This window comes from Podarcis tiliguerta (genome assembly GCF_965153285.1).
Source record: "Podarcis tiliguerta genome assembly, chromosome: 8".
NCBI lineage: Eukaryota > Metazoa > Chordata > Lepidosauria > Squamata > Lacertidae > Podarcis > Podarcis tiliguerta.
In genome coordinates this window covers 16,680,476-16,697,206 of record NC_139541.1, presented here as the reverse complement: position 1 = coordinate 16,697,206, position 16,731 = coordinate 16,680,476, and the positions used below count along the sequence as shown (strand labels likewise).

The window sequence follows — 16,731 nt, the reverse complement described above, 5'->3', positions numbered from 1 at the left end:
AGAAAAAGTTATCGGTGGAGGAACCAGCACCCCCAAGTGGCAGAAAAAGTGAGATGGTTCAGGCAGAGTTTAAAAATGCCTAGGATTTTTAATTTTTTTCTTCTAGTGGTGCTTCTTTAATCAGTCACAAAAATGGCAATGGGTGCCAGGCTCCATAGTCAGGCCTAAGGCAGATGTGAGGCTGTCCAGTAGACAGGGATTATGTTATAATTCAGTGACATCTGGAGGGCCACAGGTTCCCTATCTAGGAGCTAGGAGCACCATGCAGGAAGGAGGTTCCATGCTGTGTCTCTGCATGAGTGCCTGCTCTGGCTCTCATTAAGACTGGTTACAATGGGGAAGTGGAAACTGCTCCTCCAGATGTCGTTGGACTCCCAGCTCCCATCAAATCACTGACATAAGGCAGTGTTTCTCAAACTTCAGCTGATGTTGGACTACAACTCCCATCATCCCTAGCTAGCAGGACCAGTGGTCAGGGATACCCCAAGTTGTAGTCTAAGAACAGCTGGAGACCCAAGTTTGGGAAACACTGAATAATGTATTGGGAGCAAGACGAGGAGATGATAAGAAGTGACAATTGTGCTTTTTTAACTTTGTAAACAGCTTTGAGAGCCTGATGGTCAGTAAGCAGGATATGCAATTCATATTTGCATTGCATTTGAAATTGTTACATTGGGGCCTGCAAAAAGCATTCTGCCCCTCCCGCGTTCTGCTGTTTTAGTGACGTTATAGTCGTTTCCAGGTTCGGTGCCGTGCAGTTGGGTGCGTGTCAATCGGGAGTTGCCTCTATATCTATTTTATATGTATTTCTATCATCCAACGAATTCAATATGTTTTTATAGGAATGTGATTTGTAAATGCAGTTAAATGGTAAATAAATAAATAATATGAATAAGATCCTCTCCCCCCCCCAAAAAAAAAATTGTATAAATTATGTTTCTTCGGTGCCCTCTGTTAGAAGATCTCTCTATTTACCTCTTTCCTCACCCTTCAGGAAAACTACCAGTCTGTTTACAACTGGCAGTATGTCCATTGCCTGTACTTCTGGTGTCGCGTCCTGAGCACCATCCATCCGAACGACATCATGGAGCCTTTGATCTACCCGTTGACCCAAGTCATCATAGGCTGCATTAAGTAAGTCTTTTGTTTCCTCTGTGTCAGGCTTGCCTTTCGCTTGTTTGCCTTTTGAAACCTATGTGTTCATATCCCACCTTTCATCTGAGGAGCTCAAGCTGGCGAAGAAAGTTCTCTCTTATGTCTTCTGTTCTATCCTGTCCCCTGTTTCCACTTTATTCTCACAGGAACCTTGTGAGGTAGGTCAGGCTGTGAGTCGCACCCAGTGAGCTTTCTGGTCTAATGGGGAAATTAAATCCTGGTCTCCCAGGTCCTAGTCTGACGCTCTTAGTGCTATGCTGTATGGCTCTCAAAACATACAAGTCCACTCTCAAAATATATTAATTTAGGAAAAGCGGGTGGAGGAATGGCGATGGGACCCCAGTCCCTTGGATTCAGGAACAGCACCTGTGGTGGTCATGGCATCTGCTTCAATGGGCCCTCGGACCCAGGCTCCTCTATCTGGGTCAGTTAGCTGAGAACCAGGAACTGGTCAACTCATCTGCCGCTGGCACTCTAGTCTCTGTCTCAGCTGGGCTCCCTCCTCTCCCAACTCCCAAGGCAATGACATCTCCTGGTTTACCTGTTCATGGAAATTGGTCTGTCTTCTGGGCTTCATTTGGAGTTTTGAGAAAGTGACGTAGGTGCCAGTCTCAAAATGTCTGCCGGGAGGTGGGTGGCGTGTTGCAAAATGGCCACCACGTTGAAAGAAGGGGGTGGGGGGGAGAGAGGAACCAACAAAAGTAGGGTGGGCAATCCCAATCCCGCACAGCTGCCCTATGGGAGGGGGAAAAATCTCCATCAGCCACTCACTGAGGCCACATCTGCACTATGCATTTAAAGCAGTATCATGCCACTTTCAAGAGTCACGGTTTCCTCGAAAAAATCCTGAGAAGTGTAGTTTGTTAAGGGTGCCCAGAGTCGTTAGGAAGACCCCCCCTATTCGCCTCCCAGGGATACAATTTCCAGAGTGGTTTAACAATCCCTTTTCCCTGGAATTCTTGTTCTGTGAGAGGTAATAGGAGCCTCCTGACAACTCTTGGCTCCTTTAACAGATCATTGTTCCCCGAATGCTTTGGGAGAAGTGATGAGTGTTTAAAGTGGTATCATATGGTTTTCAGCCCATATTGCAGACAGGGTAAAAAGGAAGCGCTTTGCACCTGCAACGAAAAAGAGGGCAGGCGTCCAATCCTGGCACCCGGTGAAATGTGGGCATGTTTAAGGGGGCATGTTCAGTGTTGGAGAGGCTGAGCCGTTGCTGAAATTTTGAGAGTTAATTTACTGAGGCTTTTTGTGGGCATTATAGGACATACCAGCGGGCACACTGTTGCCCATGGGCACCATGTTGGCAGCTCTCCCTGGGTTATAACGTCATAAACCAGCACAAGCACAAAGTATCCAGAATGAGTGATGGCCCCTGAAAAGGAGCCGCTTGAGATTTGTTGATGCTCTTGACATATTTCTGCAAACCTATACCTGTATGAAGAACCCTGAATGTTTTTGTTATTTGAAACACACACGTAGCACACTCAGGCCCACACCACCTGATTCCGTGCTTTGGGACCACACTTGGAGGCTAATGGGTGTGCAGTAAATTTTCTAAAACTCCAGCAATCTCCAGAAATCCTGTTAATGCCGTGTCCAGATTGCACGGTTGGTTTTTTTAAAAAAAACCTACATTGCTTGCGCTTCCAGGCTCCTCTGAGTGTTGATGAAGATAAACAGGTTTAAACGATTTCCAGAGCTCGCCTCTCTCCCCCCTTCAATCTCTCTCTTTCCCTCACCCCCCGAGATGTCTTTCCGTCACTTAAGCGGGGCTTTTAATTGTCCTGCGGACGAGCTGAGGCAGTTTTCCACCTGTCTAAGCAGATAAATCAGCTGCCTCTGAGGCCTCCCGGAAAGGTGAGCTCAGCAGGTCCCTGGGAGGAGAGGAGCGGAATTTTGCTGGTGACTGTCACATAAGAGGACGGCTCTTGGGATGGTGTGCAAAAGTTGTTGTTTTTTAAACAGGCCCTAAAAGCTTTGAAAATGGAGGGTGTTTGTATCTAGAGAGACCAGCTTGAATTTTTAAAAGTTCGCACAAACGTTAGAAATCAGGTATGCTGTTTATTCTAGATGCAGAATATGGATGGAGCATGAAGAGGTCCTTGTTCCATCCATATTCTGCATCTAGAGTAACCTGTGCAGATCGATTGTTTGCATTTGTACAAACTTTTTAAAAATTCAAACTGGTCTCTTACGAATGTTTAAAAGGGCTGTACCTCAGTCAGTTAGAGCATTTGTCTTGCATGCAGAAGACCCCCAGCTTCAGTCTCTGGCATCTCCAGGTAGACTTGAGAGAGAACCCTGTCTGAATCCCTGGGGAGAGCCACTGCCAGTCAGTGTAGACAGTACTGAGTTGGGTGGACCAGTGCTTTGACTCATTAAGCTTTTCTCTTAAGACATATGAACGGAGGAAGCTGCCTTATATTGAGCCCATCTCAATATACATTGGTCTATCTATCTTGGTATTGTTTACAATGAAGGCAGCAGCTCTCCAGAGATTCAAGCAGGGTTCTCTCCCAGCCCTACCTGGAAAGTACAAAGGGCTGAACCTGCAGCCGTCTGCCGAGCCTCAAAATGGCACTAAGAAATCGAATGGTTTTCAGATATAGCTCCTGCAAAATGCTAAAATTTTAATTTTAAACATCGGGTGGTTGAGAAGCGCACCGTGCTGGTTACTTTTTTGCCCAGAAGGTGGCGCTTCGCCCTCGAGAAACAGAGCCGCGGAAGAAACGAGAGTGGAAGCTAATGCCGTCCGCGGGAGCTCTCTTGCTTCAGGCAGGAACCAGGGCAGAATTTTAAATGTGCTTAAACAAGATAACTAGGCAGCACAGGGGTTGCCGACAGAAGCTGGAATTGACTCCTTTCGCCCGCTGCCTCCGAAGGCCCCCCACCCTCTGGCTCATGGGGGGGGGGGCTCGTCGGCCTTCGTTTCCTGCGGTTTGACAGAGATTTGAGGGAAGAGTTGTGGGGCAGGAATGTGGGCCTGGGGGTTCAAGAGTGCTGTGTGCGGCTGCCAGAATGGATTTTGGCTGTCGCTGTGTTAAAAAAAACAATGCTTTGCCAAGAACATTTGTGTGTGTGTGTGTGTGTGTGTGTGTGTGTGTGTGTGTGTGTGGAGTTAGGACTGAGAAGAATATAAGGGCGGCCGGGGGGGGGGTTGTCTCTCAAAGTTAATCACATATACCCAGAACCACCCTTCTTCTACTTTTCTCTTCAAATGTTCTGTTGTAATGCCATATTTTATTTTATTTTAAATGTAATTATTTCTGAGGTGCCTCTTGCTGCAAATACTTTGCCCAAAGTTGCCCACTGGGCAGGCGGTTTGAACGTGGTTCATTTGTCGTCGGCACCAACCGCACCACAGCCACATTCAGACATGATGCTAGGCTTGTTCACACATTACCCTGAACACAGGTACAAGCTGTCGCCACATATACAGGCGTTTGTGTGGAAGCGGTCACACTTGCCGAGCTCAGGTGCTGTCACTGTTAATATTTTCTGCAAAGAGCTCAAGGTGGCATACACCTCCCGTCCCCCACAACGACCCTGTGAGGTAGATTTAGGCTGAGAGGCAGCGACTGGCCCAAAGGCACCACCTGATCTTTGTGGCTGAGTGGGGATTGGAACCCAGATTTCCCTAGTCCTACTCCAGCACCCTAAACACTATGCAGCACTTGTTCTCAAATGTACACAGACAAGACACTGGTTGAACATTGCGTGTGACTTACTGCACGAGTGTGCAGTTCAACTGTTTTGTGTCCTCAGATACACAACTGTACACCCCTACTGTCTTCACAGAATTCCAGAATGTTTTAATAAGCTTTTGCCCCACAAATATAACTGCAGCTACTGCTCCTCTTGGTAATTTTCTTGGTTGAGAGTAATGTAGGGAGCTTAGTGTTGCCTACACTGGCTGGCAGCGGATAAACATTTATGCTTTGCGGGTTCTGTGTATATAGAAGGTGTATCATGGCTTGGCAGATGCCAACGAGGAACACAGGAAGCTCCCTTTATACTGAGCCAGACCATTGGTCTAGCTAGCTCAGTGTTGTCGACACAGACAGGCTCTCCAGGGTTTTAGACAGCAGCCATATCCAACCCTACCTGGAAATTTATTTATTTATTTATTTATTTGCATTTATATCCCACCTTTTTCTCAAAGAGCTTCAAAGTGGCGTACAAGGTTCTCTCCCTCACAACTACCCTGTGAGGTAGGTTCAGCTGAGAGATTGTGACTGGCCCAAGGCCAGCCAGTGAACTTCAAGACTGAGCGGGGATTTGAACCCTGGTCTCCCAGGTCCTAGCCCAGGGGTCAGCAAACTTTTTCAGCAGGGGGGCGGTCCACTGTCCCTCAGGACTATATTTTGAAGGGGGGGGATGAACAAATTCCTGTGCCCCACAAACAACCCAGAGATGCATTTTAAATAAAAGCATGCATTCTACCCATGTAAAAACACCAGGCAGGCCCCACAAACAACCCAGAGATGCATTTTAAATAAAAGCACGCATTCTACCCATGTAAAAACACCAGGCAGGCCCCACAAATAACCCAGAGATGAATTTTAAATAAAAGCATGCATTCTACCCATGTAAAAACACCAGACAGGCCCCACAAATAACCCAAGGATGCATTTTACATAAAAGGACACATTCTACTCATGTAAAAACACGCTGATTCCCGTACTGTCCGCGGGCTGGATTTAAAAGGCGATTGGGCCGAATCCAGCCACCAGCCCTTAGTTTGCCTACCCATGTCCTAGTCCGACACTCTTAACCACTATGCCACACTGTCTCTGTGAGTCACAGTAGGCTAGCCCAGTGTTTCCCAAACTTGGGTCTCCATCTGCTTTTGGATTACAATACCCATCATCCCTGACCACTGGTCTTCTAGCTAGGGCTGATGTGAGTTGTAGTCCGGCAACAGCTGGAGACCCAAGTTTGGAAAGCACTGGGCTAGATGGATCAATGGTTTGAGTAGAAGACAGCTTCCCATGTATTAAAAGAAGGACTGTAGCTCAGTGGAAGAGCATCTGCCTTGTAAGGCGAAGGTTCCAGGTTCAATCCCCTTCATCTCTAGATTGGGCTACAAAAGATTCCAGGCCGGAAACCCTGGAGAGCAGCTGCCAGTCAGTGTGGACAATACTGAGCTAGTTGTCCAAGTCGATAGAAGGCAGCTTCTGTGTTCCTCAGGCAACCACCTATCTCGTACTCCAGCCTTTTCCTGTCTCGCGGCTCACCGGTCAGCTGGTCCGGCGACAAACTCTCCTGGCACATACTTCATTCCAGGCCTGTCCCTCGCCGCTGGGAAGTTTTTAAGCCGGCTGTCGCCTTGCCTCGCTCTCTGAAATTAATGGCCTTGGTTTACAGTAAATCTATACCTTTTAACAGGTTTATCCCCCAATCAATTAATTCCTGTAGAAGGTTTTCGTCATCGCTTTCGCCGGTTGCCAGGTCTCGGGGGGCGGGAAAGTAGATTTATTTCCATAATGGATCCAGTGATAATTATTTCACTATTTGGTGGGTGGGGGTGAGGGTGAAGGGGTGGTGTGTGATTTATATGGTGCGGCTGATGCAGTTTCTCGCCCTCGTTGGTTTTTACAATCTCAGCAGTCGCCGTTGCCGTTTTGTGGGGGTGGGAGTGGGGAGCAGTGTGATGTGATTTGCTTCTCAGAACAAGAGCTGTGATCAGGGAATGACTTTGAAAAGTGGGAAGGACTTGCAGAGGGTGTAGAAGCAGGAAGAAAGGTGTGAGTTCCTGTAGATCTCTCCGTTTTTTTAAGCGGAGCAGTTGTTCTGGGATGGCGACCCTTGAACTCTGTCCCTGATTGTACCAGGAATGGGGAACCTCTTGACCAGGCATAGGCAAACTCCAGATGTTTTGGGACTACAACTCCCGTCATCCCTAGCCAACAGGACCAGTGGTCAGGGATGATGGGAGTTGTACTTTGCCTAATGCCTGCTCTTGACATTCCAGATGTTGTTAGGCTCCCAGTTCCCATCATCCCTGGCCATTGGCCATGCTACTTGGGGTTGATGGGAGTTGAAGTCCAGTAATGCTTGGAGAGCCACAGGTTCCCCCATCCCTGTTTTTACAAGTCTTCAGATCAGCCACTCGTGCAGAGAGACTACAGGGAGGCACCTTCTCTGTTGCCTTTTCTGATGCCTGCTAAGGACATTTGTATTTCAACCCATCTGCTAAAAACTTTTTTGAAATCTGCTTTGGACTTGCATGGATTTTACTTTATAGGCTGGTGTAGTTTTTAATCAGTTCTAATATTTATAATTGTTTTTTAAGCACTACTTTTATATATGCAGTAATTTCAGCTGTTTTTATATACATAGCTGCTATATATAGATGTCATAATAATAAAAAGGAAATGTTGCATTTCCAGTTTAATAAAATCCAGAGCAGAAACTCGTGCAGAGATGTAACAGGGAGCCACTTTTCTGAGCAGTACTTCCTACTCCCAGAAGCCTCTAGTCCAGGTTTGGGGAACTTCTAGTCCCCCTAATGCTGTTGGACCCCATCTCCCATCATCCCTGACTGTTGGCCATATTGCCTGGGGTTGAAGGGATGTGGGAGTCCCGACAACTTCTGGAGAGCTAAAGGCTCTCTACCCACCCTTGCTGTAAAGAAATAAAAATCAGTGGCTGAGGCCTTATTAGCTTAGTTTCTGTCTCATGGACTTTCAAGCCATGCTTTCAACTCTTTAGTGTTCATCCCTGGCTCAAATCAAACCGAAGTAAATGCAAAACTGCATTTTGCTTATGTTCATCCATTCTTGCTGTTCCTTTGCCTTGTCCTGCTGCTGCTGGTGGACAAAGTGTGCATTAGAAGGCCTGTAGAAATGCATGTGCAGCTGTTCTGCCAACAAATCAGTTCTCAGGTTTGGCTCTCATGGCAGAAACCTCTATAGCACGATTTAGAGTTTTGATTCTGTGGCTGACGACCATTCTCCTCTTTCTCTCCCTGCAAGGCTGGTGCCCACAGCTCGCTTCTACCCCCTGCGCATGCACTGCGCCCGGGCCCTGACCCTGCTGTCGGAGAGCACTCGGACATTCATTCCTGTCTTGCCCTTTATCTTGGAGGTGAGTGCTCTTTTCATCAGTGTGCATGGCGCAGTAATAAAATCTAAAGCAGCTTCCTGTGTGTTCAGGAGCAGCTTCCTGTGTGTTCAGGACCTCTTCCAGGTGGGCACAGGGTGGACCACCAGGGTCTCTGCTACCAAGACAGCGTCCTCCGTGGATTTCAGTGTGCAGGCTGGTCTTTTGGACAAACTGCTCCCAAGTTGGGCTCCGCCTGCAATATCCACTTAAATCGGCATCGCACCGCTTTAAACCATTATGTCTTCCCCCAAAGGATCATGGGAACTGTAATCTTTAAACCGTTATGTTTTCCCCCAAAGGATCATGGGAACTGTAATCTTGTAAAGGAGGTGCTGAGAGTTGTTGGGAGACCCCGTTCCTCTCACAGAGCTGCAATTCCCTGGGAAGAGAGGGACTGACTGAGAAAACCACTCGGGGAATTGAAGCTCTGCCAGGGGAATAGGAGTCTCCTAGCAACTCTCAGCACTCTTAACAAATCGCAGTCCCCAGAATCCTTTGGGAGGACGCTGTGACTGTTCAAAGTGGTACGATACAGCTTTAAATGCATAGAACAGTCTTGTTTAGGGTTTTCTATGTTAACAGCAAAAGCTTAAACTTGGCTTGGTACCAAAGCAGCAGCCATCTGGCCTGGCGATGAAGAGTTCTGGAGGACTCCAAAGCTTGCACACTGTTTTGAAATGTTGTTGGCCTGATAAAGGTTTAGCTGTAATGTCGATTCTTACAGGTCCAGAATGGCTCCCTCTCTTAAGTTTTGCTTTGCAGTTATTTCAGTTAGTTGGGCTTGGTAACCGGACCCAAGGGGTTGTGCTGAAGGCGGCTGCTATGCTGCCCTCCACATTTGGGACAAATTTTGCGCATCCCCTAGGAATCTGCCCCCTTCCCCAAATTTGAGCTGCAAGCTGCCTCTTGAGAACTGCATCGTGTGGGGCCACATTTACACCATATATAAAAAGTGCTGTGATACCATTTTAAGCAGCCAATGCTTGCCCCAAAGAACTATGGGAGCTGTAGAACATTAAAAGGTTCTGCGAGTAGTTAGGAGACCTCCCCCCCCCCAATCCCCACCCACAGAACTATAGTTCCCAGAATTCCCTGTGAAAACTGCACAGTTTGTGTGGGTGGGTGGGAGTAGAGAATCTTCCAACAACCCTCTGCACCCTTAACAAGCTACAGTTCCCAGAATTATTTGGGGGGTGGGAAGAAGCCACAACTGTCACCAGTGGTATCGCAGTGATTTAAACATGGATTGCGAATGCGGACTTGGGAGCAAATCCTACAGCGTAACTCAGCTGTGTAGCAACCTCTGTGCAGGATTTGTTGCTTGCATTCATTATGGGGCCCCCTCCACACACTGTCCTGCTTTGCTATTCCCCCGGCATCTGGCTATTTGTGCTCCTTGAAAGGGGAGGGTGGGAAGGAAAAGGAGAAATGGCAGACGGTGCGAAGTTTGGGGCGGGGAGGGGTGGTGGTTTGGGGAGAGGCCGTTGCCTGGGAATTAGCCAAGCCACCGTGGTTTGCTGGGAAGCGAGAACCCTCCTGTGGTTATTTTTTTATGTCGTTGCAAACGTCCGTTTGTTAACCACATCCTTTCCGCCTGCAGCAGCCAGCGAGGCCCCCCCCCCCCGCACTCTTCCTCTCCCTCTTTCTCTCTCTCTCTCTCCCGGACCCCTTGCAGCTTCTTGGCTGCTCCCCTCCGTGCATCTGTTTCCTTCCTCCTTCTCGCTCCCCGCTTGCGCTGCTGAGCTCCCAGCCCTCAACCTCCGGTAGATAACAGGGTCCCAGCGGCGACGCCTCCTCCCTCGTGGCAAGCCACATATATCAGCCCAGCCGCCCCCGTGGTCTCAGCGTGCTTTTCCTCCTGGCTTCCGCCAGCGACCACATCCGATGGCGCTGGGCTCATGCAACAGGCAGCTCGCCCACGGCGGGTGGGGACGGCGCACACGGACTGAGCGCCTGCGTTGGGAAGGTCTTGGTTCATGACTCTTCGCCGAAGACAAGCAGCCCCTTTATAAGAAGGAAGTTTGTGTGGGAATAAGCTTCTCAAAATGCGGAACTTCCTTTCAGTCTTCTGGTTCCAGTATTTTTGTGAGAAGATAGATAGAGATAGAGATATAGATAGGTAGATATATAAATATAGATGGTTGGACAGTGTTCTTGAAGCTGCAAACATGAGTTTGACCAAGCTGCGGGAGGCAGTGGAAGACAGGAGTGCCTGGCGTGCTCTGGTCCATGGGGTCACAAAGAGTCGGACACAACTAAACGACTAAACAACAATATATAGAGACACACACACACATTCATCCAGCTTAGTTTTGCTCAGGAGCATACCTATTGAAATCAATGGACCAGGATTAGTCACGTCCATTTATTCCAGTGGGTCTACTCTGAGTAGGATCATGCTGTCCTGACAATAGCAATGTGAGGTAGTTTAGGCGTCTGAGCTGTTGTCCCCACAGCAGCCTGTGAGCTGTTCTTGTCTAAGATTCGCAGGTTGGGGGGTGGGGAGTGACTAGGCCACTGAAGATGAGCCAGCATCCCCCACTTCCCCAGAAGTTAAGCACCTGTGTCGTAGGCGAGGTCCTGAGTTCAGAGCATATGCTCTACATGCAAATGATGATCGCAGGCTGACTCTCAGGTAGGGCTGAGAGAGGCCTCGGCCTAAAACACTGGAGAGTGGCTGCCAGTCAGCGCAGACAATACTGAGCTAGATGGACCCACTGTCTGACTCGGTATAGGCAGCTTCCTATGTTATTGTGTTCATGTATTTGATTCCCTCCTCCCTTTCAGAAACAAAACTTGCAACGTGTCGAAAATGGCACACCAAAGAGATCACCACTGCAGAACCCTGAAGTGCTAGTTTTCTCCATGCAAGGACTTACGTTGTCCAGGGGCAGGATGTGTGTGTTGTGACCATTCTTTTTTATTTAGACAGGCCTGGTATGTTCCTAAGATCCAGCCCCATCTTCTGAGGTCACCTTATTTCCACCGTTCAAATGAATTTCTCCGGAATCCTGGCGTGTGCTTTGCGTGACAAAGGATGCAATTACTCTCCCCTCCCTGCTGCTCTCATCCTAAAGTAACAGCAGGGAAAGGGGCCTTCTGCGGCTCCTCTTTTCTCTTAACTGTGCTCCCCCCCCCCTTTCTGCTTTCCCCGTGCCCTTGTCACCACCCGCCGCTGACAGCCTGCACGTCTCCTGCCGCCCCTCCAGGTGCTGGAATTCCCCTGGCTCCTGCCACCGGAGATAAGAGTCATGTCAGTGATGGGCCTTGACAGCCGCCTTGGCTGCTCTGGCGCGAAGAGCACCTGCCCTGCTCCCCCCCCCCCCAGACTGGCGGCTTCTCCCTTCCCTCTCCTCTCTTGAGGGGTGAGACATGTTTCAGGAGAGGTTGAGTGGGCCTCTGGAAGGGTCTCAGTGTATAGGGTAGGGGGCAAGGCCGGGGGAAGGGGGGGTCTTACTGTTTATTCTTATTCTTTTTCAGAGGATTTCATAGAATCGTAGAATTTGGCTCTACTTAAAAGTTTTATTATTATTGCTATTATTAGGATAGAACTGTGCTCAAAGCTTCTGCTGTCAATTATTTACCCCCTGACTTTCGCTCTAAGGTCCCAGCAGGGATTGACGACTTTAAATTACAGTATTAAAAACTGTTTAGAACAACTAACAATCAGAAGAAACAAAACAAGGTGGGTCCTTGCTGGGATTCAGTCCTACTTGAAAGGAGATTGAGATTCGGCTCTACTTTACAGCTAATGATTGCTATTATTTTATTATTCCGGCTCTGCTTATGTTTAAGAGGATGCTGGAGGGCATTCCTTATTCTTTGGCGGCACTTGGGAAGCTGATTTTATTTATTTATTTCCATTTAGGGATTGCTTCCTGGAGTGATTTGCTATATAATAAAAGCATACGTGAAACAGAAATATTTTAAAATTGAAAAAAAAAAATGATTGCATTTTTTAAAAATGATAAAAACACTCTCTGTGTGTACATAAATACAGTAAAACAATAACAATGCATACTTAAAGAATCAGTTCACACAGAAGTTTGTCCCCCGCAGTAGCCCTTGTTCAGACACTTAATACAGGAAGGCAAGTTTGTGTAAATTAAGGTGGGAAAACTTTCCCCCATGTCTCTCTCCCTTCTAACTCGCCTGCTCCTCCCACCTCCCCATAGGGGGCAAGGCTGCTCTGACAATCTAAACTCCATCTCTTTCCCCCACCGCACTCCTTGGGTGTGTGTTTAAGGGGGGGATGGAGGAATAAGGAAGGTTAACTGGTAAGCTCAGAGAGTCACAAGAGCAGAGACGCAAATGCACTCAGCTGACTCTTTAAATGGTGGGTCGCTGATGGATGTGTAAGGGCCCCTTTGCTTGGACTCCAAGGGTGGGGGGTGGGAGAGAAAGAGAGGCCCAGGACATGGAAAAGGGAATGAATAGTGATTCTGGAAGATGGAGGGGTGGTGGAATATTGTTCCACCAGGTGTTGCACGGCAAAGGAAGACCCAACATCTGTGTACCCTCCGCAGTTTACCTTATTGAACTCTGGCGGGGGGGGGGGGCAGATTTGGGCTGCTGCTTGTGTTCTCTCTCTCTCTCTCTCTCTCTCTCTCTCTCTCACACGCACACACACACACACACAGTGCTAGGTATCAAACTGCTTCTGAAATTTAAGGGAGGCTTGAAAAGGAGTTTATGATACAGCACTATCTGTGTTGTTTGGGGTTTGATTCATTTGTTTGAAATGGCTGGGTTTAGGGGACGGGAATAATATAGGAAAGCTGCCTTATACAGAGTCAGACCACTGGCCCATCTAGCACAGGGTTCATTGCACTGACTGCCAACAATTCTGCAGGGGGGTTTCAGGCAGGGGACATTCCCCAGCCCTACCTAGAGATGGTGCTCTAACCACAGCAAGCCTTTCATCGCATCTAAAGTATTTCTTCAGATCCTTTCTCTGCCATAGACCTCACCAGGGTGGCTTTGGGAGAAGGGCACCTGTTTTCTCTGTCACTTCCCAGCCTCACAGGGTCATTGAGAAGGTCAGTGAAAATTACAGAGCATTGACCCTGCTTCATCTCGTAGCCAAGAGCTTTGATTTAGTTGGCCTTCTGCTTGTGCAGCGTGATTCTTTGCTTTTTCTCTTTAACGACCCTTAAGGCAAGCAAAACCTTGCCTTAAGTCTGGCTGGCGAGCCAGGTTCAGGCATTGCACTAAACTGCAATGTTTACTCACTCGCCCCAGAGCCGGAGGTTTTGGCTTCCTGTAATGTGTGAATGCCGCTTCTGGCTCACCCCTGGGTGGTAGCAGGGGAGCTTTCAGGAAGTTGGGTGAGGGGCGAAAATTGTACCCACAGGAACTTTGACATTCTCTAAAATGGCGTGTACACCAACAGCTTTGAACGGTGGGTTCAGTTAACCCGGTTTGCTAGGGGAAGATTCTTGGTAATACAATGGGGCTTTCTCACCCCCCCTGGCATTCCCCCCCCCCAATATCTCCCAAATCCCCTCTGGAGCTTCAGGAGAGTCCCAGGACAGCAAAGGGGGTGGAGGTGAGAGAGGAGAATTGTTCTACCTGACAAGTAGAAATCATTGTGCCATCAGAACGATTATAATAGCATGACACCAAATTCCTTCCTGAGCAAATAGTAAATACTAGATTGTGTCTTTTTATCTCATAGGTTTTCCAGCAGGTAGACTTCAACAAGAAACCAGGACGCATGAGTTCAAAACCCATCAACTTCTCCGTTATCTTGAAGCTCTCCAATGCCAATCTTCAGGAGAAGGCTTTCCGGGTAAGGGGCGGGCTTTGGAGGCAGAGATGGCGTGGTCCAGCCTCTGGCTTTTCGGAATAGCAGCTTTTGAAATGCCCAATTTATGAAATCCTAATCTTCCATATTTGCTTGCGTGGTTATTTATAGTCTGCCCTTCAAAGAAATGTTCAAATAAGTAGAAGCAGAAGGATTTGGGGGTGGGGGGTGGGGGGGAGATAATGATTCTTCCCCAGCCCTGCCTGGAGGTGCCAAGGATTGAACCTGAGACCTTCTGCATGCGAAGCAGATGCTGTACCACTGAGCTGCAGTTCTCTAGTAAAATTTTTAGTTTGAGTACTATAGAATTAGAATTGGGGGGACACCCTGCGGGCAGTGAATACGACTTAACCGTAAGCCCGTCTGCACCACCTAATTAATTATGAAACCAAGTCTAATTAAGCATCACCAGAAGTAATTAATATGAGTCATTATATATGCAACGTCTGGACTCTGTGATTTGGCCAGCTGTATGAAAGGTGCAGGTGTCCTTCGTTATAAAAGAGCTGAACTGGGCAGAGGGTCTTGGGAGGTCACCCGTCTGATGCCCCATCCCAGTGTTGTTGGACTCCCAACACCCATCAGCCCCAACCAGCACAGTATTGAACAGGCATGATGGGAACTGTAGTTTAAGCACCACAGCCGCCACGGTCTCCTTTCATCAGATGCGGCTCTCCATTACCTGATTGATCATTGATAACTGGTGATGCTCGAGGTTGAAGCTCAGAGTGGTGCTTTGCGACTGAACTATGGTCCTCCTTTTAAAAAGAGCATTACGTTCCCAGTCCTCATGGTTCTGAATTCAGCGCTCCTTGAAATGGGTGCATAGAAAACTGCCTTTGAATGGCAACAGTTCTCCAGGATTTCAGACAGGGGACATGCTTGGCCACACCGGGGGATGCTAAGGCTTGAAGCTGGAGCTTGAAGCTGTGTTTTCTGCATGCAAATCAGATTCCCTACCACTCAGTGCCTGGCTGGGAGATCACCTGGGTGGAGAAGCCATATACTTTGCCTCGAGTTCAGTGGTGGAAGGAAAGCAGAATACAAGCACTTGCTTTTCCTCTCTCTTTCTAACAAGTCCCCTCCCTCCTGCTTTTTCACACACAGGATGGACTCATTGACCAGCTATATGACCTGATTCTGGAATATCTTCACGGCCAGGCCTATACAATCGGTTTTCCGGAGCTCGCCCTCCCAACTATTCTCCAGGTGCGTCCAGGTGTCAAAAAACTAGCCTTGGGTGAAAAGGCACCTCTCTCTCTGGGTTAGCCCTGCCCCTCTATAATGGGGATCCTGACTGAGCTTGTTCCCTGTGTATGATACTGCAGAGACTTGACAACCTACAGAAGTCTTGCTGATCCAGGAAGTTGTCTGGTTATTAGCGGCGAGCAAACGTGCCCTATTTCTGGTCTGCATCACTTTTGTATTTGTTCACCCGTCAGTCCCAAATTCTGCACTAGGAACATAGGAAGCAGCCTTATACTGAGTCAAACCATTGGTCTATCTAGCTCAGTGAGGTCTGCACTGACAGGCAGCAGCTCTCCCAAGGATTCAGACAGGGGATACTCGGTGCCATGCCTGGATCTGACACCTTCTGCATGCAAAGCATGTGCTCTGCCACTGTTCTACAGCCCTTCCCACAGAATAATAATTGTAGAAGTGGTTTTATTGGGGTGCGACCCAATTAAGTCTTACTCAGAGTAGACCCCTTAACTTTAATTGAGCTACACTGAGTAGGACTAGCATTGGATGCAACCCGTTACCTTTAATTTGCTGAATTTGTCAATCTTTTATATCTTAGCTTATTTCATTTTATTGTGCACTGAAGAAAGTTTGGTTGTTTACCGTTTATAAAACCACAACTAAATAACTAAGGATTGTGCCCCAATCCTACTCAGAGTAGACCCATTGAAATCTATAGCCATGACTGAATCTGGTTCATTAATTTTAGTGGGACTGCTCTGAGGAGGATTTAGGCTTGTCGCCAACAAAGTAAATGATTTAGTTTGCAGTTTTTCAAAACATGCAAATTCCATGTGGAAATTTTCATTTAAATACATTTTTTTTAAAAGTTGCATTTTCTCCCTGCGTCCACTTCTAAATAGCAGCCATCCGGTTCAGAATTGCCTACTTTGACTGACAGGGTTTCAAGCAGGAGACATTCCCAGCCCTACTTGGAGATGCTGGGGATTGAACCTGGGACCTTCTGCATTCAAAGCAGATGCTCTACCACTGAGCTACAGCCCTTTCTGAAAATGACGTGTTTTTAAAAATGCCCTCACTGCTTCCCTTTCTGCTTGGGTGGGAGCCCTGTCTGCAGCAGTGCCGTTGGGGGAACGCCTTTCCTTTCCGCCTCTGCAGGGCTTTGCTTTTCCTGGAATTCCACCCCCTGCGCCCCCTCCCTCTGGGCGTGGGGTTGGACTCCCATCCTGGCCTGCCTCATTCGTGAAACGCGGCTGGAAGGCTCTCCAGAGGAGACTTTTACAACCTTCTAGGGAATCAGGCTGTAGTGGGCAGAGGAGAGGGAATGTTTGGTTTTTAATCCCTGGACCCTTTGCCCAGGGACCCTGGGGTGGTCTCGTTTGCCCCAGAAGGTTGTTCGTAGGGAAGGAACAGCTGCCTGTCCTCCTTCAATCTCTGAGGATAATCTGAGCTGGCTG

General features: G+C 48.1%; 1 protein-coding gene across 6 annotated transcripts in view; it reads left to right on the top strand.

Moving 5' to 3' along the window:
• Positions 1-16,731, top strand: part of NOC2L (NOC2 like nucleolar associated transcriptional repressor) — a 120,551-nt gene that overhangs the window by 80,971 nt on the left and 22,849 nt on the right. For all 6 annotated transcript variants that reach the window (XR_014514462.1, XM_083453871.1, XM_083453868.1 and 3 more), the window contains 4 exons: positions 995-1,134; positions 8,136-8,247; positions 13,943-14,056; positions 15,179-15,280. Coding sequence is in view for 5 of the 6 variants with exons in the window: in XM_083453871.1 (XP_083309997.1) it covers positions 995-1,134; positions 8,136-8,247; positions 13,943-14,056; positions 15,179-15,280 (468 nt within the window). In the remaining variant the exon portion in view is untranslated. The remainder of the gene's footprint in view (positions 1-994; positions 1,135-8,135; positions 8,248-13,942; positions 14,057-15,178; positions 15,281-16,731) is intronic.